The sequence below is a fragment of the Ursus maritimus genome, unplaced genomic scaffold, assembly GCF_017311325.1.
Source record: "Ursus maritimus isolate PB19 unplaced genomic scaffold, ASM1731132v1 scaffold_8, whole genome shotgun sequence".
Taxonomy (NCBI): domain Eukaryota; kingdom Metazoa; phylum Chordata; class Mammalia; order Carnivora; family Ursidae; genus Ursus; species Ursus maritimus.
The window spans coordinates 72,698,280-72,719,065 of NW_024426996.1; the positions used below are offsets into that span (position 1 = coordinate 72,698,280).

The 20,786-nt window shown below is 55.9% G+C and overlaps 1 protein-coding gene across 1 annotated transcript; it reads left to right on the top strand.

Moving 5' to 3' along the window:
• Positions 1-3,879: 3,879 nt before the first annotated feature.
• Positions 3,880-6,403, top strand: NKX3-2 (NK3 homeobox 2). Its single transcript, XM_040625428.1, has 2 exons — positions 3,880-4,345; positions 5,874-6,403. Exons 1-2 carry the CDS (start codon positions 3,880-3,882, stop codon positions 6,401-6,403), a joined length of 996 nt encoding a protein of 331 aa, XP_040481362.1.
• Positions 6,404-20,786: the final 14,383 nt, after the last annotated feature.

The following is a 20,786-nucleotide window of genomic DNA, read 5'->3' on the forward strand; positions in this document are numbered from 1 at the left end:
GGAGCCCGTGTCTGCTGGCGGGAAAGTGGCATGTAGCTGGAGGTTTGGGGCGCTGCGGCTGCTTCCAGTGCCCTCAGGAGCCTGCGGATGGGGACAGACGGTCAGTCCCGGGCGCGGCCTCTACCTAGACCTGGCTCCCGCGAGCCTGCACCGCCTCCCTCCTCCCGCCTGCACGCCAGTGCGCGCCGTTCAGCAGCGCCTGAGAGCACACCGGCTACAAGCCCTCGTTTTGAACGACTGGGAACCTTGGCCTAGAGAAAGCAGGTGACTTCAGTCAAGGTCATCGGCGTCTGAGGGCCAAGTCCCGCGTGGCCTCCCCCTGCACAACCGCTGCGGGAGTGGCCTCGCACTCCCTGGGACCTCTCCCGGCACAGAAAGCTGTTTCCCACTACCCACGCCCCCGCCCCGGCCCGGCTCCGAGACCTAGGACCGCCGGGGGCGCAGGTGGCGGGCGGCAGGGGCTCGGGCGCGTGCGCAGCAGCTTTCGGCGCGCGCCGGAGGGCCGGGGTTTCCCCCCTCCCGGCCCCCTGGTCTCTCCCACCCGCCTCCTATCCTGCGCCCGCCGCCGCCCGGGACTTCGCCGTCCCGCAGCGCTCCGGCCCCGGGCGGTTCCTGGGGCGGGAGGGCGCGGCAAGCTAGGGGCGCGCAGGAAACCAAACTGTGGAAGAGAAAGAAGAGAGGGGTGGGAGGCGAGAAGAAAGGGAGGAGAGAAAGAAGACTAGAAAAGAGCGGGACGAGGGTTCGGGGAGCAAGGCTCGGGCGCGGAGCTCCCCGGACGCCTCCTCGAAGGCTGGCCGGCTGCCGGGCTCCCCGGCTCCGCCGATTCCCGGGGCGGGCCCAGGCCGAAGCGCGGCGCCGACGGGAGGTCAGGCGCGGTCAAGCAGCCAAGGGGTTCCAGGAGCTCGCGGCCACGCCCGGGACAGATGGCCCTCGGTGGGCTGCTAGCGGGGCCCCGCAGCGCCCGGGCGGACGCGCCCCTTCCCCCGCCAACCCCCGGCCCTCCGGCTTGCGCTGACCTGCCGAGCCCTCGCCACACACCCCAACTCACCGGCCTGGACTCTGCGCGTGTCCGGGGCGATCTCTGCCTACCATCCCGTCTGCTCACCGTCCCCCAAAGCCTTTCCATTCCCACCCAGCCCCGTATTAGCAGCTTGTAGTTGTAGTTCCAGACCAGGGTACTTACACACCTTCGGGCCCTGCCTGCAGCCACTCACCAGACCTACAGGTCGGCAGGCGCTGCAGTTGCCCAGAGATGACACGAGTCTCTCTCACCTTGTGCCTGCTGAAGACTCGGAATGCGCGCGCTCTCTCGCACTCTGGGCACGCACAAAAACGGACAACTCCAAACCACGGAACTGCAGCTTGAATGCTTCGACCACCTCTGCTGAAGACGGTGGCAAAGGGCATATCCTACTGTGACTTGGGTTTCTTTTTTAAAAATATATTCTTTGGGGGTCAACTAAATAGCAGTTACTATTTTCAAGTAAGTCTTTGTATAGCCCCCAAACTTACTCTAGTGCTAGGTCGTTCAACCCCCCAGAACATCTCCATTGCCTGTGTGTGCGGAACTCTATTATTCGTCCACACCAAGCCCTCACCCCACAAAGGCAGAGCTGTCTGGGACACACAGTTCACACCTGCCCATCTCTCATCTTCTGGGCGACCTGCGTCAATCTCCCCCTGGACTCGCTCCCCAGAGAATAACAGGGTGGTGGGGGAGGGAGGTAATTTAAAGAGTAAGTAAAGGTCAGCGGGAGAAGGAAAGGACACGCTTTCTTTTGAAACCTCAGGAGCATTCTGTTCTGTTTCCCTCCTGGCCTGAAAAGCGTCCCGTTTCTTTCTTATGCCGGATACTGACACCATACCTTTCCCTCAAAAGTGATGTAACCCTAAAGAGCTATAAAGGGCAACGATCTCTTTCAAGTGTGAATTTCTAACGCAAGTATATTACAGGATCTAAACTGTAGTGTATTTGGGAGGCAAAAAAGCGTCATGTAGCTAAAATGCTGGAAAGCAGAGATGCTGCAAAGCCCTCTCCCCACACACACTGAGCTGAAAACCATGAAGAGTGTGTGTATTTTGCACAACAAGCACCACCAAAAAGAAAGCAACAGGGGAAAAGGCTATGTATTTTAGTGACACCAAAAACACGTTTACTAAACTAAAATCACAGTTCTTTAAGCTTACTTAATGGTTCAAGTTGTGTCTTTAGTGTTAGGTTAAACCTTTGGTAAAATTTATGGAAGACAGCAAAGTATGTTACTTGAGCAATTTTTTATTTAAAAATAAATAACGTAAATAAGTAACAAATGTTTTCATACCACAATATTTGTGTTTCTTAGCTTGGTTCCTTCTATTACATAAAACAATCCATTACTTATTTTTTTAAGAGAATTTAATGTCCTCTCAGTTCAGGAACATGACTAAGGTAATTCCCATAGAGCCCTTTAAACAAACACTATCTTTTCTAATCTTATTCCACTCACAAGTAACAGAATATTTAAAGAACAAATTGAAATATTTTTTCCCTCCTTCCTGGTGTAAAATTTAACAAACTCCAATTAAATGCAGGATTAACCGTCCAGGGAAATGACCGCGCAATTTCCAGAAACTCTCCCAAAGATGACTTCTCATTTCTCGCCTGCCTTTAGTTCTCTTACTGTGCCATCTTTCTCTTTTTAATTCCTCCATAGACATCGAAACAAATAAAATAAGGTGAAGGAAAAATATTTCTAGTGATTTTAATTAATTGATTATTTCCGTGGAAAGAATTAGCAGTGAGGAAGCCGCGAAACTATGAAGGTTAAAAAAGAAGCATTTCGTTCTAATCTTTGAGCCTTCCTAGAAAACAGAAAACTGCGCGCGCGATTTACCAAACTGCGTTATCTTGGATTTCCCCCCTCCCCACGCTCCCACTTCCAGATTTCGACTCGACTATTAAATATCGTGTTCTAGAAAAGTGCAAGAAGGGGTGGATACAGCTGCAGAGAGAAGAAACGTGATTTCTCGGACACCGCGTGTGGGTGGGTAAGCCTCCCGCTTGCTGGAGGATGCTTGGAGGACCAGGCTTGGGAGGAAAGGGGTTAAGTCAGACCCTGACTTTCTCCGCGCAACGTGCCCAGTTTTGTCTGTTAAAGTCAACGTCGCCCAGCTGGAGCCAGCCAATAGGCGGCCGGGAGGGCCCTGGACAACCCAGTGAAGGGGCGTGGCCTGAAGCTGTCACTCAGCGGTGAGGAATGACACCCGCGCGGGAGGGGGGGGATACGGTGGAACGCCGGGGAAGGAAAGAGAGAAGAAACAGATAAAACCAGAGCAGGGGGTAAAAAGGTGCCCCGCGCCTCTCGGAATCCAGAGGCCGCCGTCGTCGCCGCCGACGCTGGGGGTGGGCTCCGGAAGAGCCGGACCAACTGGGAGGGAAAGGACGAACCAGGAGCGAAATCCTGCAACCAGGGAAGAGACCGAGGCGCAAAGAAAAAGTGACTCCGGCCGTGCGCCCCGGAGGCGCTCAGGAGGGGACTGAAGCCGCGGTGGGGGCCCCACCGATCCGCCCCCAACATCCTCCGAGGGGGCAGACCCCGGCCCCCCCCTAAGGGCTCGAGGCGATGAGATAATCCAGCTGAGCTGCGAAAGGAGAGCGTCTGTCTCTGGATTGGGGGGGAGGGGGTCTCTGGGAGGAGTGGGCCTCGGAAGTGGGGGTGAGGGTCGGCGCTGATCCCGGGCCAGAGGGGGGCGGGGGCTGCTGGGCCGCGCAGGAGTGGGCTGCAGGGGCCTCGCGCGCCCGGCTCACTCGCGCTGCAGCGGCCCGCGCGCTCCGTCCAGCTCGGAGCTGCCCCGCGCCCCAGCCGCCCGGCCAGCCGGCCGCCCTGGCCCACGGCGCAGATGGCTGTGCGCGGCGCCAACACCTTGACGCCCTTCTCCATCCAGGCAATCCTGAACAAGAAAGAGGAACGCGGCGGACTGCCCGCGCCAGAGGGGCGCCCGGTACCCGGGGGCACCGCGGTGGCAGTGGCTGAGGCGCCCGCTGTCTGCTGCTGGCGACTCTTCGGGGAGACAGACGCGGGCGCTCTGGGGGGCGCGGAGGACTCTCTGCTGGCGTCGCCTGCCGGGACCAGAACGGCTGCGGGGCGGACCGCGGAGAGCCTGGTTGGTTGGGACTCAGACTCGGCGCTGAGCGAGGAGAACGAGGGCGGGCGGCGCTGTGCGGACGCGCCGGGGGCCAGCGGGGCCGGCCGTGCAGGGGGGACGCTGGGCCTCGGCCAGCCGGTCTGCGAGCTGCCCGCCGCCAAGGACCTGGAGGAGGAAGCCGCAGGCCGGAGCGACAGCGAGATGTCGGCCAGCGTCTCAGGTCTGCCGAGGCTTCGCGGGGAAGGGGGCCGGGCTGAGGGGTTGGGCAAGGAGGGCAAACATGCCGAGTGGGGTGGGCCTGCTGTGAGTACCCTGCGCCCTGGGGCCCGTGGCTGGCCAGGACCCGAAGCTCTTTGCGCTGGCGCAGGCTGCTCTAATCCTTCGGGAACTGAGCCCGAGAGAGAACCCAGAAACTCCTCAGAGTCCTGCGTCCTGCGTGAGGCTGAGACGTCCTGGGGCAATTGTGCCCTAGACTGGGCTAAGAGAAAACCACTGCACCCTGGCTTTAAGTCCATCGCCAGTGCTTCGGCCCTGTCTGTGTCCAAATCCCCCAAATGAGCGTCAGGGAAGAGCCAGGGGCCCAGAGACCTCGGGTAGCCAGTGCCCTGGCCCCTGGCCCATAGAGCAGAAACGCTCCCAGCTCCAGGTCCCAAGGCCCGGCCCTCCGCTGGAGGTCAGGTAGTGAGGGGTACCTCTAAGTGGAACCTAGGCGCGCATCTGCCCAGCCTGGGCTTTGGGGGGAGGGCTTATTTAGCTTTCCGAGACCCCAGGGTCAGGGGGGCTGGGATGGGCTGAGGACCCAAAACCCAGCTGAAGGCAGAGGGGCTTGATGTGTGTCACCGCCAAGTAGCAGGGAGAGGAACGTCCTCTGCCAGAGCTGGCGGGTCATTGGGAGGGAAAGACCCCCACACCCCCTGTCGGCTGGTCGCTGCTGTAGGCCTCACGCTGGCGCCAAGTAAATAGTATTCGCCAGAGGCCAGAGCTCTGCACCTCTCTGCTAGGGTGCTGTGGGGAGATCCAGGAAGAGGCTGAGAGGTGGCGTCAGATTAGGGTGCAAGGACTCAAAACAGGGGCACCTCTCTCTCTTTACCCTCGATCCCTAGCCTGCTGTCATTTCCTTGGAGAGAGAGAGAGAGAGAGCGAGTGAGAGAGAGAGAGAGAGAGAGAGAAGCCCAGCAAGGCTTTGGAGCAGCCTATTGCCACAGACCTTACACAATTCGGGGTGGTTGGGGGCGGGGAGGGGGTGGGTTAAGACTCCGCATACTTCTGTCCGAAGATTCGGTCCCCCATTTTCCCCTTATGTGCAGTCGACACGTGTGTGCTGCGACTGTGAGTGTGTATGAGCGTGAGTGTGCCGGAGGCGAGTAAACCCAGGGAGGGAGCAATCTAGAACCCCAGGGCTCAGCGCTGAGAACTGAGAAGGTTGGAAGTATGCTCAGGCCCGGTGCTGCCAGGTTACCGAGGGGAGCCTGGGGCCCAGTGAGGGCCTGGAGCTGGATCTGACCCACGCAGCACTGATACAGCGGCTGAGTCCCCTCCCTGCGCGGGACAGGCCTAGATGCAAGAAGCTAGAGGAACAGGGTTCTGAAACTGGCCTTCAGGACCCGTAGCTTACAGACCCTCCCCAAGCGCTCGGCTGGGATCAAAATGTATTTCCGAACCCCACCCCCACCCCAGCAGTTGAGGCCAGACCTTGCTTCTCCGCGGCGCTGACAGCCTGTTGTTTCTGTTCCCTCTGGGGTCCGCAGGCGACCGCAGTCCAAGGGCCGAAGACGACTCTGTTGGCCCCGGAAGCGCACGCGTGCCGGCTCTGTGCAGTCGAAGCGGCGGCGGCGGTGGACCCGCGGGCGGCGCGGAGGAGGAGGAGGAGCCCGCCGCGCCCAAGCCGCGCAAGAAACGCTCGCGGGCCGCCTTCTCCCACGCGCAGGTCTTCGAGCTGGAGCGCCGCTTCAACCACCAGCGCTACCTGTCCGGGCCGGAACGCGCCGACCTGGCCGCGTCGCTGAAGCTCACCGAGACGCAAGTGAAGATCTGGTTCCAGAACCGTCGCTACAAGACCAAACGCCGGCAGATGGCCGCCGACCTGCTGGCTTCAGCGCCCGCCGCGAAGAAGGTGGCGGTCAAAGTGCTGGTGCGCGACGACCAGAGACAGTACTTGCCTGGCGAGGTGCTGCGGCCGCCCTCGCTGCTGCCACTGCAGCCCTCCTACTACTACCCTTACTACTGCCTTCCCGGCTGGGCGCTCTCCACGTGTGCAGCCGCCGCGGGTACCCAGTGAGCCGACCTGGGGCGAGGCAGCAAACGATCCCCGCGCCCCAGCTTCGGACGGCCGCGGAAGGCTGTGCAGGTTGTGCTCTGTACGAGGGCGCCCCGCCGAGGGGGCAAGTGGAGGATGAAATCCAGCCCAGGCTCAAACTCCAGGAGTGCGCCCTGGCAGCGGGACTGAGTCTGTCCAGAGGGGGCGCCTTTTTCTTATTTGAACCGAGGCACCCTACGGCCTAGGGGCCTTGCTCCCCCGTTGCTTGCCTGGAAGCTCTTGGACATTATTTATTATCACAACAAAGTTGGATTTGGATTGTATCTGCCAGGAGACGGCGTTTCCCAGGAGCGGAGAGAACTCCTGGGTCCACATAGCCTGAATAACCAGAATTTCAGGCTGGCTGGGAGCTTCGTTCACTAGGCCACAATAGTTCATGGTATCCATGCTACCAATCTATGTTTATCTACATATCTATTTTTTTGGAAATTGCATTTGTAACAAAGGGGTGTGGAACCTTGACAGCCCCAAGGAGCCCCGAGCGATGGGGGTTGATTTGAACCGTGAAAGGTTTGCTTTTCGGGCCCTCTGCTCCCACCCCTCCCCGTGTCAGAGCTCGGGTGGGGACGCCCTGTTGGGTGCTGAATGTAAAGAAGGGAGCCTCTGAGCACAGGGCAGGGCAGAGGCCCCTGAATCTTTCCGAAGTCCAGGGCCGCCACCAACTGGGAACCCAGAACGGGGAAAGAGCAAACCCAGCAGCCCTTGGAAGAAACATTCTTTTATTTCTTTTTATTTTTTTAAAGGAGGTTAAAACTTGTAGCACTTTTCGGTTGTTTGTATTCAAATAACGGTTATTTTTGTATTCAATGTGAATATCCCTGACCAGCCTTTCCCTGGCGTCCCCCCAGTTCCGACGCCGGGCCCTCTGTCTCTACCGACCATCCTCCGCGACTCCTGCGTTCTGACCCAGGATTCTCCCATCCCTGACCCTACCCCTGCGGCAGATGGTCCTGTCAACCTCCTAGCTTTTTGCCTCCTTAAGGGCACTGTGCACTCAACTAGAATATTAACTTTAAAAAGATTTGTGAAGTTTGGAAGCTCTGTTCGCTTTATCTTTCTTTTTCCTTTAATTTATAAACTTTTAGTTTAACATGCCCTTCTGGACGCCGTGTTTTCTCTGAGCCTCTCTCCGTCTGGCTTTGGGGAATCCAGTGCCGTAAAAATGTCTGGGGCTTATTTTCCCAACCACTCTTCAGTCCTGGACCAAGGATCCCTCCTCCCGCTAGGGACCAGCCCTACTGCCCACGCAGCAGAAAGTGTTTAAACCTGCGCAGCTCAGGGAATTGCGATGTAGGGGACTTGGCAAAAGTCACAGCTGAATCCCACTGAATCAGGAGCAAATGCCCAGGATTCCCTTTCTTTCTTTCCTTTTTTTTTCCTTGTGGGATTGGTCGCAGAGTCTGGAAAGCATCCATAGCTGAACCCACAGCCAATTTCAACCCCTACCTAACCTGCTGACTCCTCCACCTGTCCAAGTCCTCTCTGCTTTTGATTTTCCCAGCATTTCTGTAAGTGACCCGGTCTTCATTTCGTTTGGAGAATAAGCTAGCAAAAACTCGCTGAAATTCTGAAGGCTATAATAAGTAAGCCTATAATAAGAGGTCTCTGGGGGAGGGTCAACTGAGCTTTGACCCCGGCAGGGTGCAAACGGCCCTCTACGCTATTCCAGAGCGATTCTACTTACTGTCTGTGACATGGCCTCATTTGATCCACACGGAAGCCTAAGGGGAAAGTAGAGGATGAGTAGGGCAGGGTTATTTATTATTTACATTTTACAGATGAACACAACCCACCCCCACTGCACACTCCCCAGCCTGTCACGGATTGGCCAGAGCAAAATGCTTACAGCTTCAGTCTCCTCCCGCTGGGTCCGGGAGGAGCAAGGAAGAGTTAACGCCACATCGCAGGCTTCGAGGCCTTGGGTCCGCTGGCCGGAGCCGGAGATGCCAAACCCAAGCCCCAGCTACTTTCAATTTTATCCCGACCAGAAAGGACTACCGGCCTTTCTCCCTGGCCTGAAAACTCTTTCCAGCTTCAGGACCCCCGGGCCTTTGTATCCCAAAGTCCGTGGCCAGGGGTCTGCGGCCCCTCAGCTCGGCGGGGCGGAGAGTCAAAACAGAGCGCTTTTAGAGAACGATCCCTGCTTGTGGAAACAGCACAGCGCGCAGGGAAAGGCAAAGGCCTGCGGGGTATGCACACCCTTGCCCCCAAGTCCAACCACCTTCTAAATGGTTCTTGCAAGCATTTTGTTTCTTTTTAGCATGTTTAAAAAATTCCATTTAAACTTCTTAATTAATCATGAATGCATTTTCCTTGTAGAAAGTTAGAACATTTCCAATAATGCTAGAATTCCCTCCCTTCTCTGCAGAGATCGCCACTACTGAGTGGTTTGGGGGTAGGGGGCTTGATTTTTTTTTTTTCCCCTTCTGAACCGGCATGTGGTTGTGACTGTGGCCTAAGAGGTAAGTTTGTCCTCCATCCTTGCGGGTTTGGAGTTGAGGGAACTAGGAATTTTCTTTCGAGTAGGCCGGTCAGTGCCCCTTCCCTTTCTCACCCCCTCTCCGCTCCCCGCCTGGGCCGGTTATGCTGGGCTGGCTCCAGACGCCTGGGAAAAATGACTCAAACGAATTCAGTTTGCCCCAGATTGTTGCAGTTTCACTCCGAGCTGCCCCGCGGCTGGCACTGCATCAGCGCCTTGAGATCTAATTCGTGGAGTCGGAGTCAGCCTGCAGGGCCAGCCCGGCTTCGGGAGATTTTCCCCCCCGGCATTTGGAGACCTGAGCTGGGTATCTTTACCCAACCATAGACATGGCTCCTGTTGGAAATCTGCCGTACTACTTTCTGAATTTCCTCTTCCTTCTCCACTCCCACCCCTGCCTCTTTTTTAAAAAAAGATGAGAAACAGTCAGTCCGGCTCTTTGCCTGCCTTGCTTCCTGACCTTCCTCTACCCCTCTTGGCACCCCTGGGGCAGAGTGCTCCTTGTCGGCTTCCTTGGGGCCTGACTTCCCAGAGTAGCTGCCAGCTCAGCCTTTGGACCTATTCATCTTTCTCAGTCCTTTTGGGCTCTTAGCGAATCTCAGAGCTGGCCTTGGGGATGGTTGGGTACCACCTGCACACTTAGATGGATAAACCATGCAGGGAGGAATAGCTGGGAAGGGGACATGCTGTGGCCTGCACTGTAATCGGTCCCAAGGATTCAGGCTCAGCCCACGAATCTTGCTCTGGGCAGCAAATTTGAAATCGATCGGCTATCAAATGTCGCGAGTGTGTGTGTGTGTGTGTGTGAGAGAGAGAGAGAGAGAGACTCAAAACCTTGGCCTGTTGGCCTTGACTCTCCCAAGCTGCATCTAACTCCACATGACTAGGGTGGAAGGGCTCACGGACCCAAAGGAGTACCTCGGAGAGCTGGGTCAAGCCCTGGGAGTTTGGGAATGGGTTCCATTTCAGGAAATAGTTGTCTTCTGGGCCATAGAGAATCCCCCGTGCACTCGCTACTCCTCCGCGCTAGCCAAGGGGAGGGGTTGCCAGCAATTCTGACTTCCTTCAAGAAGGTCCGAGGAAGGCTCAAACATGATGTGCCCTTGCCTCTGAGAGCCTGGTCCGGATCCCTGATCCCTGAGGGGCTGGGCCCCTAGAGGGGCGGTGTCTGGGGACTTCCTGGGAAGGGGAACTTTTGCAGACCTGGAAACTGGCAAGCCTGGAAGCACCATACAGAGCATCCCACAGAAGCGAGACCTCCTCCAAGGCCTGCAGACATCCCCCCGGGCGGGGATTGTGTGACTCTAACTCCTCAGCCGGCGGCCGGAGCTCTGTCGTGGCTAGGCGGCCACTCCATCCATGTTTCATCGGTGTTTGCCAGGAGAAGGTAGAATCCGGCCTCGCGCGAGCCCACGGAATTCAACTAGGCTGTTGGAAAAGGCTCCTGCCTCGGGGGAAAGCTGCCGCCGCCGCCGGAGCCTGAGCGGCGGAGAAATTTAGACATCTCCCCGAAACCTGAATCCTGGCGGAGGAGCTCCTGGTCCGCAAAGGACGAGGAGGGAAGCGAGGCAGACCCGCGCCGGGGCCCCGCAGCCCAGGCGCTGCAGGGCTTGACTTGCGGGCCACCAGCCTCACCCCACTAACAAACTTAACTGGGGACCGCACCGAGCTGCGTGGGGACTGCAGGAAACAGCAAATGCTTGAAAGCGCTTTGTAAGTCGGAAAGCGCTGGCGGCGGGTAGTTACACACGCTAGTGGCGCGTGGCTACTGCACCAGCCCTGGCCGCGAGGGAAAGCCGCGCCCCGGAGCTGGAAGGGAGCAAGAGCAGGGGCGCCTAATCCCAGGGCAGCCCTGATGAGGAGCCAAACAAGACGTAACAGCAACAACGACGACGAGTGTCTATACCTACGCTGGGTTGTTCGGTTGTCTGGGACGTTACGTGTGAAAAAGGGCTTCGGCATCCTGCTCCGCAGCGTTTTCCTGACGCCGCCTCAGCAGCGTGGACATGGCCTCCGTTTTACAGATGCGGAAACTGTGCCCGAAGTCACAGGCCATAGGGAGGCCTTTCAGGGTCTTTTAGTATTTGGGGCCGGCAGTGTGGATAGATGAACTAGCATCTCCAAGTTTGGCTTTGGGGTGGTTGGATTACTAAGGGTGGGTGTGTTTTGAAAACCATTAAGCACTATACAGCTGATATGGACTTACAACTACTGTTGCCATGATGATGGAGAAGAACTTTTGGGCAATGCTTAGGAGGCTGATCTGAAGCAATCTTCCTTGAACTCCTGCACCCTTCAGGAGTTGCCAAGTGACCTGTGGTGTGCTCAGCGAGGGGTCCCTTACAGGGGTAGAGACTCCCGGCCTCAACCAGTTTTCAAGTCTCCAGATAAATATGTTTTTTTAAAAAAGAAGAAATGCCAAAACAAGTTGCAAAAAAAATGTGTTATATTGTAAATGGTTACATCATGTAATAAATTAATTTTTTTCTGTAGTTACACATAGAAGTTATTCAACGTAAACTGGGTTGCTCAAATCATTAAAACATTTATAAAAGAAGATTGATTCCCAGGGCCTTGCAAGCAGGGGTGGTCCGGTATGGAGTCCAGGTTAAGTTTAATGATGAACTTCTTTCAAACCTGTTGGGTGTATATGAGGCTATGCCACCTATGAGGGAAAGGTCAAACGTCCAAATTTGGGGCAATTCGCGGACGTGAGAACTGGCAGGCGGCTCTGCCGCCCCGCACCCCGCCCGGAGCGCTGCTATTACTGTTACTTTTTGATTTGAGGCGGGCAGGGAAAGACAGGCGCCTGGCTTCTGGCCGATCCGGAGCTGACCCGGAATCCGCCGCACAAGCGAATAGCACTTATGGGTTCGTGTTGGAAAGTCAGGTTCAAAGGGAATGCGCAGTAGCTCTGCGAGCGGAGGCATCACTTTGCTTGGAGCCTCTGGCAGAGTGAGCTCGCTCCTGGGCTCATCCTTTCGGGGATCCCCGAGCGGCCAGGAGTGTGCGTGACAAGCTGCCTCCTACCCTCCCCAACCGGTTACTCCACTCTGCCTCCCATAAGCACCCGCGTTTTGCCCCTGAGTGCCCCGCCCACAGGCCGGGCGAGGCCCCGCAGCCCAGCGGTTAGTGCGCCCACGGAGCGGAGAGGCACGGTCTCTGTCTAGGCCTCGCGGTCTTCAGCGAGTGCCTGCATCACGCCTTACTATTGCCGCGATTGCAACAAGAGCTTCTGGCGTGAGAGGGACTTCTGGGAGCTTCTGGAGGCTTCTCGGTGAGTCCTTCGCCTCCCCGGCCTGGCCTGCTTCTGGTTGTCACACTCAGGCCACCCGGCTCAGCAGCGCTCCTGAGACTTGGGCGTGCGGTGCGGCCCTGGAATTCTGGGAGATCCAGGTGAGAGCTTCTCCCTGCAGCCAGCACGTCCGAGGGCGGGAAGTGGTCAAATCCGGCTCAATGGCCTGGCCTCCTAGATGCATTAAGTGATTCTACCTGGGGCCTGAGTCTCCAGGCCGGAGGCAGTTCCGCCGCTGACCTGATGAATCCTAGGCAATTAACTTCTCTCCTCTGCATCTGTATTAAAAAAAAAAAAGTGTGAGATGCTTCTTAAATCTGAGTAATGTTTGGTGTAATGTTTGGACCCCTGGTTTGGAGTGAAGGTAAAAGACAGTCTATTTTTTTTTTTTTAAGATTTTATTTATTTATTTGAGAGAGAGAGCCCGCAAGAACGGGGGGGGGGGGCGGCAAAGAAAGAGAGAGACTCAGACTCGCCGCTGAGCAGGGAACCTGATGCGGATCTCGATCCCAGGACCCTGAGATCAGGACCTGAGCCACCCAGGCGCCCCAAAGCCTTTCTCTTTTAAATAATGAGCCATGCCTTTCCTGAGCAGATTTTGGAGGGAGGTTTGTTTTGCTTTATTTTTTTAAAAGGAGCTGGGTCCCCCATTTGCCGCACCGTACGTCTCTTCAAAGCTATTCTCTCTGGGCCTCCTCTGTCCACTTGCCGAGCCTGGGTGGGCAGCTGTGGTCCTCGGCTTAGACTTCTCCCCACCCACCGCGCTCCGGAGAGGGGAGACCTGAGGCTATTCCTCACTGAGCCCCAGAGAGTCCCCTGTCCTTGGACGGAAAACGCGCTAAGGAAAAAAAAAAAATAATACCACTAGCGCTTTCTCTCCGATGGTCCACCAAGGGTGGGCAGCATGCTGTAAAACAAGAGCCAGTAAAGCCGATTATTTTAATAAGCTTATTAACATTTTTGAATGGCTCCCCTTGTGCGCGCCAAGGCCTCCCTCCGTGGAGCGGTGGAGCTCTGCGGCCGGGGTTTTTACGCAAGGACAAGCGCGCTGCCGCGCGGGTGCTGCTGCCCTCAGCGCGGGGGGCCCTGCCCGGGCTGGGGCTGCCCGGCGGTGCCCACAATGTTCTCTCAGGACCTCGGTGTCCCCCACTGCTCCATGCTTTGCTGCGCACAGCCCGAGAGTCCGCGGCTGTGGAAGGATGCGGGGCTACCTAGGGTCAGAGGTTGCCAAAGAGCTCCAGTGACCCATTGTGGCACAGAAATGTCCCCGCGGCTTCGAGGAACCGCCGGTCTGGGGTTTTGTCCCGCTCTACCACGTTTTTGCCCGTGTTTTTGCAATGGTCGTCGATGAAACTGACACTCCTCCCTGAGGATTGAGAAACTGAATAGTAAAATCTCCGCTCGCTCTCGCACAGGTGTTTGAGGTATTCCTGCGGCCGCGGGGCGGCCTGGGTTTGCTCCATCCGCGTCCTAGACCTGGAGCAGGAGTGTCACTAGGGTGACTGACTTCTGGGTATCCCTCCCAGAGGAGGCCCAGGATGCTGCCCTCTGGGGGCACTTGAGCCATTCGCCCTTGCCCCCCACCCCCAACTGTGGGCAAGGAAGCTACATACACTTGTAAGGTGGTGACAAAGAGTAGACAGACGTTGGAGGGCACAGGGCAGGTGTGAGGAAAACTGGGCTAATGGGAAAACCTAGCCTGCCCAAGTTCCCATGTCCCTTCAAGTCTCAACTTACAGGTCTCAGGCCTTCCCTGTGTCAACCCTCCTGACAAGTTTCAGTTAAAGGTCCCTCCTGAGGCTGTCCCACCTACGTGCTGCAGTGATAAGTAGTATTGGGTTCAGTGCCCTGTCTGGCGTGGTTTGACCTGGCCTTGCAACTTCTGGGAAGACAGGCCCGGAGGGCTTGCCCCCACGGTGGCCCTAAGCACCCAGCACAGAGCCTGTTGCTCTTTGACATTGAATACATACTTGAAGGACTCATGAATGAGGATTAGAATCCTTCAGCTTTGTCCTTGTCTGCCCCCACCACATCCCTCCCTTCAGGCTGGAAGTGCTTATCCACAGGCCTTGTTGCGACGCCAGCAGAGGGCTGGAGGGCCAGCGGGGCTTTCTCAAGCCTCATCAAGGTCTTCTTACCCTGGCCTACTGGGTGCCAGTCCTGGGGAGCCGAGCGGGAAAGCCCCTCATGTCTCGGGGCCAAGCTCTCAGGCCTCAGGCTCAAATTCTTCCTGGTGCCACCTTAGCTTTGAACAAACTTGATAAATCATCTCATCGTCTCATACTTGATCCTGTTAAAATGTGCACAATACCTGAGCAGCTGAGGACTGTAAAAACCGTGGTCCTGAATGAACATTGTGCTTCTGGTGGGAGTTGGGGTAGGGTGGGAGGATGGTCCAATTTGGAAACTGGACAGTGGCTGTGGTGTGGAGAGCATCAGCTGCCCCACAGAGCCCAGAGCCAGGCTTGGTGGATGGGGACACCTTGGAGAGGGTATATGTGGTGGATCCGGTGGTGGGACTGAGCTAAGGGGGCTGGGCCTCAGTGGCCCTGGGCACAACTGCTTCACTATAGGCCTTGAGGTGAACTCGGGGTCCTACCCATCCCCCACCCCATGTGAGCTTATGATGACCACCTAAACACAGTGCTGCTAGTTGGGATAGCTGCTTTGGACCAAGGGCTCAAGGTCTCTGGATTCCCAACTCAGGGCCTCGCACTCACATGTTTTTATTTTTTTATTTTTTTAAGATTTTTTAAAAAATTCATTTGAAAGAGATACAGAGCACAAGAATGGGGAGAGGCAGAGGGAGAGGGATAAGCAGACTCCTGCTGAGCTGGGAGCCCAATTATGGGGCTCGGAGCTCGATCCCAGGACCTGGAGATTATGACCTGAGCCCAAAGGCAGAAACTTAACCATCTGAGACAGCTGGGCACCCCTTCACATGTTTTGAGATGAAAAATTCCTACTGTATAGTGTCTTATGTTTCATGAATGGATACTCCAGCCCATTTTTGTTGAATCTCACTGGCAAGTAGTTCTGGTTCTATGAGTAGCCCCAACGATGGAGAAGCTGTTGTTGCAGGAGTGCTTAGCTGCAGAAGCTGAACCCAGGAATTCAAGCAGGAGGTCTTTTTTATTCTCCAGGAGGGAAGGCATTAAAAACTTCCTCCTGAAAAACCCCATGGGAACAGAGCATGGATTTGGAGCCAGACAGTTGATGAAGACCCAAATGAAGTTGCTCTGCTGAAAATATGGAAAGTTACCCCCAGCCCCACAAAGATGGGGTCGTCTAAGAATGGAGTGCTTCCTGAACAGTAAGCACCACGAAATGCTCACAGCCTAATCGATAATATTTTTTTTCTATGTTAAACAAAGACATTTCCCATTTAAAGAAACTTATCTGTGGAGATGGTAAGGGATGGACAAGTGAGAACAGTTAGCCCGCATTGGAAACCTTGGCGGCAACATGTTCTCTGCACTTTTTGCAACTGCAGTTGTGCTTTTAAAATAAATTCAGCATATAGACTTTTAAGGTTTAAAAAAAGTACACCAGCTGCTTTCCAGTTGATTCCTTTTTTAAAAAAAGATTGTAATTATTTTTTTAAAGATTTTATTTATTTGAGAGAGAGAGAGAGAGCATGAGAAGGGGGAGGGTCAGAGGGACAAGCAGACTCCCCACTGAGCAGGGAGCCTGGACTCCAGTCTGGGGCTTGATCCCTGGACTCCGGGATCATGACCTGAGCTGAAGGCAGATGCTTAACCGACTGAGCCACACACGTCCCCCAGGATTTTATTTTTTAAAGTAATCTCTGCACCCAACGTGGGGCTTGAACCTACAACCCCGAGATCAAGAGTCTCATACTGTAGGACTGAGCCAGCCAGGCACCCCTCCAGTTGATTTCTTCTTGCAGTAACTTGCAGAAAAGTTTCTTAAAATAATTATTTTATAAGAGGTGTATTATTTATTTGATTTACACTACTTGTTCTCTGCAGTGCTGCCTAAGGGAAGGCCCTCCCTCACATGCGGGTCCTTGTGTCTGTGGGAGGCTAGTGTCCTGCTTTATGATTCAGTCTGGAGAAGGAGCTGCAGAACGCACTTGGAAAGACAGCCACAGGATACATAGGGAGGAGAACTGGGATCTTACCCTTCAGGGGTGTAGGGCCAAGGGGAGACCTCAAAAGAGCTGGGAGGAGAATTATAAACAGGGAGATTTTCTTTTTTAAGAGAAAAATCTTCGTGTGGAACTGTTATCTGACATTCTCTCTTTCCTCTTTCATTCATTTGTCCAAATGTTCTGCGATATGTGTTAGGCTGTTACTCTGAGCGAGGGGTACAGAGGAGAAAGGCCCCACCCTAGTGGCGTTTACCATCTAGTGGGAGACAGGGATAGAAGTGCCAAAAGGAAAACAAAGTAAGTGTGGGTGAGCGCAGGGCAAGGCTGGGGCATCATTTGAGAGGTGGTCAAGGAAGGTCACTGGAATGTTAATTTTTTACGGGGGAGGGGCAGAGGGAGAGAGAGAGAGAGAGACTCTGACCCAAGCACGCTCTACTCCCAGCTCAGAGCCCAACATGGGGCTCTGGGCTTGATCTCACCACCCTGAGATCTTGACCTGAGCAGAAATCCAGAGTCGGCTGCTTAACCGACTGAGCCACCCAGGAGCCCCACGGATGTTAAATACTTGTAAGAGCATGCTTTTGGTGTGTGCTGATCCGCTAGGGCCGAGTCCCTGCCTGACTCCATCAAAAGGCCTCTCTATTCGTGCCATGTCTCTGTCCTGCCGTGTCCCTTAGTTTAATTCCCTCTCCGAGTCTTCCCTATTCTGAGTGTGCATGGAGGCGGAGAATAGGCCGGGAGCTCCGAGTCCCGGGCGCCCCTGCCCATCCTCCCTTTTGAACAACCCCTCCACCTCCCGGAGGCCTGCGGGAGGGTCCAGCAGGCACAGCCCCAGGACCCAGATCCCTGGGGCACTGGTGCCAGAGTTCCCGATCCCCAGCGCTGGGAGCTGCTGAAATGCTGAGACGTTTCCGGAGGGGGCTGGGGGCAGCTTCTCCTCCGCCGGCAGCAGCCCTCCAAGTCCCCGCTCTGGTCATCAGTGCTTTATTTAGCGCTTAATCTGTTTCCCTAAGTGCTTTCCTTGAATTCTTTAATTCAGTCCTCCTGGCAGCTCCATCACTATTATCCCGCTTTGGGGATCGACCGTACGCTGCGGCTGTTGCTGGCGGAGATGGGGTTCGAACTAGACTGTCTGGCTCCAAACTCCTCAGCGCTGGCCTCTTTCCGTTCTGTTCCCCACCGCAGAGCCGCGGCCGCGAGGATCCCATTTACGGAGGAGAAGAATGAGGCCCAGGAGGAGTACCCTCTGTCAGGGCCCAGAACTAAATGTTTTACTTCCTTGCACATTTCATCTTCGCCCCTTCTCTGAGAGGCAGGATTCCCCAATCAGGAGCACGGAGGAGAGGGAACCAGATAAGGGAGGGGTGGTCAGCCGCAGCCTTGTAGGTGGAAACGGCAGCATGGTGTTAAGGCTTTGGAGGCAGAGCAGACTTGGCTCCCACTGCTCCCAGCTTCGAGGCCCTTGGGTGACTTCCCTCACCTCTGACCCCGTTTCCCCTCAGGAAGGAAGTAGAGACAGAGATTTGGTGGGAGACAAAGGGAGGCGATGTGGAGTTGGTGGCTGGTGCAGGGCAGGCTCTCAGAGGGGATGTCCATGGCAGAGCAGAAACCTGCCTCCCTAGGCTCACAATGGTCTTTCCCCATCTGCAGAAGGGGGAGAATTCCCCCCAAACTCCTTACAGGAGAAGTATCAGGGGATAGTAAAGTGCCTTTTCATCTTAGGAGGACTGAGACAGCTGCCTGTAAAGGAAGGTTTCTTACTCCTGGCTCCCTTCACCATTTACCTCTTCTTGGTAACAGTGTGACTCCTGGTGACACCGTGGATCCCTCTGGGCTGGTGGCTGGGGCAGGCCCCCAGAGGCAGGGTGAAGGACTCAGTGACCCTTTTCTTTGGTAGCCTGAGAGGGAAGGGAGTACACGGTCTACCCAAGGAACAGGGGCTGCTCTGAGATTACTTCTCTGCGATTTTCAGAGATTCTGGCTTCTTTTCTTACGGCCTGATTGGCAAGGGCTTCTCAGCTCCCGCCACCAACCAACCCCTCCCAACACACCCGGGAGCGCATATCGGGGGGGGGGGGGGTCCTAGTGCAAAGCGGGGTGTTCCTGGAACGGAAAGGCATCTCCCAGGTCTGAGGATTTCTAGTGCGTTCCGGTGCCCATATTCACTCTCATTTAAGCCTCCGGAGAACCCCATGAAGTGGGTGGGATTATCTCTCCTTTACAGACGAGGGAGCGAAGTTCAGGGGGGTCAAGTGACTAGGGCAGGGTCACACAACTTGCAAGTGGTGAGCAGGGCATTTACCCAGGGGGCCTGAGGGACTTCAAAGCTTTCAGCTACTGCCTACGACACCTCCGCGCCCCACTCCCTCTCTTGGGGTGGGGTCTGGGCGGTGGGGAGAGACGGAGGAATCCCATGGGGGGCGACAAAGGAGGTATTAATTCTCTGGGCAGTTTCCTATTAAGAAAACACCCGGCTGTGGCCCGCCTCCTCCCCAGGGCTGCTGCTCGGCCGCCTGAAGGCGAGGCCTGTATATTTGTAGTTTGATTCCGCCCGTCAAGCCTAATTTCTCCCTACAACTTAATGGACTCGGCTTGACATGCGTAATGATTCCTAATCACGAACATTATTTTCGCTAGCGCCGAGACATGTTCCAGTTGTTGTGACAGATCGCGTTTCAGCCATAATGACGGAAAATTACCATTTCTAATTCTCCGGTTTTTGACACCTAAATCCACAGACCATATGTGGCAGCGGGAACTCTGGGCCCCACGGTTCTCCCTCCCCGCCGGGGCAAAGAGATCCTGTGGCTGGTGCTTCCACCCGCGCGCTCAGCCGCGCCCAAAGGGGTGGAGCTGGAGGGGCCCTACGGATGGATCCGTCTTTGCAGGCTCCTCAGTCTTCCGGCCCCTCCCGCCAGCATGAGGTCCCCCAACTCCCAATGACGAACACCGGAACTTGGCAGGGGCCTCAGAGACTGATGCATTTTAGGGACCCACTTTACAAATGGGGACACAGAGGGGCAGAGAGGGGAATGCATCTTGTCCCAGATGTCAGGGCTGGTAGTTGGAGGGTAAGTTTTTCTCAGAGCCGTCTCTGGGGTTCGGAGCCAGGAGACTGTTGCGTGGTGAGGTTCTGTGCCTGAGAAAGGGCGACCTGGCTTGTTCCTTTTTTGCAAGCCTCAAAAACAGTGAGGCACAACTTTCTAGGAACCCTTGTGGTAAGCTTGATGCAGAGGGAGAAGTTGAGGCACAGAGAGGTTAAGATTTGCCCAAGAAGACAGGGCTGGTGGAGTGGGTGTCGAGCCCAGAACCAGCGCTCTTGACCTCTTTCCATGCTGATGCAATTCGCCCTGACCGCTCATATTCAGCGCTCATACCAGCGGGTGCAGATGATTATTCCCACTTTGCGTTGTGGAGAAATTGAGTCCCGGAGGCAGAAAGCTGAAACCAAGATTCTCCTGTCCATGTCTCAGGTGTTGCTCACTGTAGAGGCCCGGGGGACCCCCCCGCCCCCCGCTATCGGCCAACATTCTCCAGTTTGCTTCAAGAGTAGCTTCCCTGGCGCTTCTCCCATCTGCGTTTCAAGCGTGGGTCTGAGGGAGACCCCGAGGATAGAGAAGTGAAGAGATACAGCCCCTCCGCAGGAAGTTCAACAAGAGCAATCGCTCATCGCACAGGCGGGAGGGGCCTGGTACTGACAGTCGCACTTCGTTCTAGGGAGGCACCAAGGTCCGGGGGACGGGAGGAGCGTCCGCTCAGATTGTACTAACCGGGCCTTGGCAGTATGTCACAGAACCTCAGCTCCATTCTTTGTAACACGGGGGTGAAAACACCCACCTACGAAAATGATGGCGAGATTGGTAGAGGCCTCCTGTCCAGGCACTGGGAAGGCGCCAACCTTCGCTGGGGCTGCCTTCTAGCAATCCCGAGAAGCCACTGTGCCGCTTCCGCGGCGGTGGGTAAGGGACGCTGCTATTGCTAAGAAAGGGGGACGCTACTGTTGCTCAGGAACGCAACCCAACGGTGAAAGGAAGCCCTGAGCTTCCCTAGGGGGTGCAGGTGAATCCCAGAGGCTATCTGTCCTCCGCACACGCGTAGTCCTGAGCCAAGGGTGTACGAGGGCCCAGAAGAGGAAGAGCCCCGCTGCTCTCTGCAAAGTCTCCTCTCGGAGGAACCACCTCAGTTTGCGGACACCGCTCCCGTCTAAGCGCCCAGCAGCTGCGTAGACCCAGCAGGGTCAACCAGACGACGTACCCTCTCTGGAGCAACCGGAGAAGAGGAAAAACAAAAACAGCAACAACAAAAAACAACCACCCAACACGCCAAGGTCTGAAAGCGGGGTGCAGTTCTCCTCCACCTTGCCCCATCCCAACCACTGGTGCTCCCGCCCCGGGGCACTTGGCTCCCTGTTGTGTCTACTGCCTGGCGTCTGCCCCCCCCCCCCCCCCCCCCCCCC

Excerpts from the sequence above, each read along its gene's own strand:
- NKX3-2 (XM_040625428.1), top strand. The coding sequence starts at position 3,880 with ATGGCTGTGCGCGGCGCCAACACCTTGACGCCCTTCTCCATCCAGGCA. Across the intron at positions 4,346-5,873 it reads GATGTCGGCCAGCGTCTCAG|GCGACCGCAGTCCAAGGGCC; the intron begins GTCTGCCGAGGC and ends TGGGGTCCGCAG.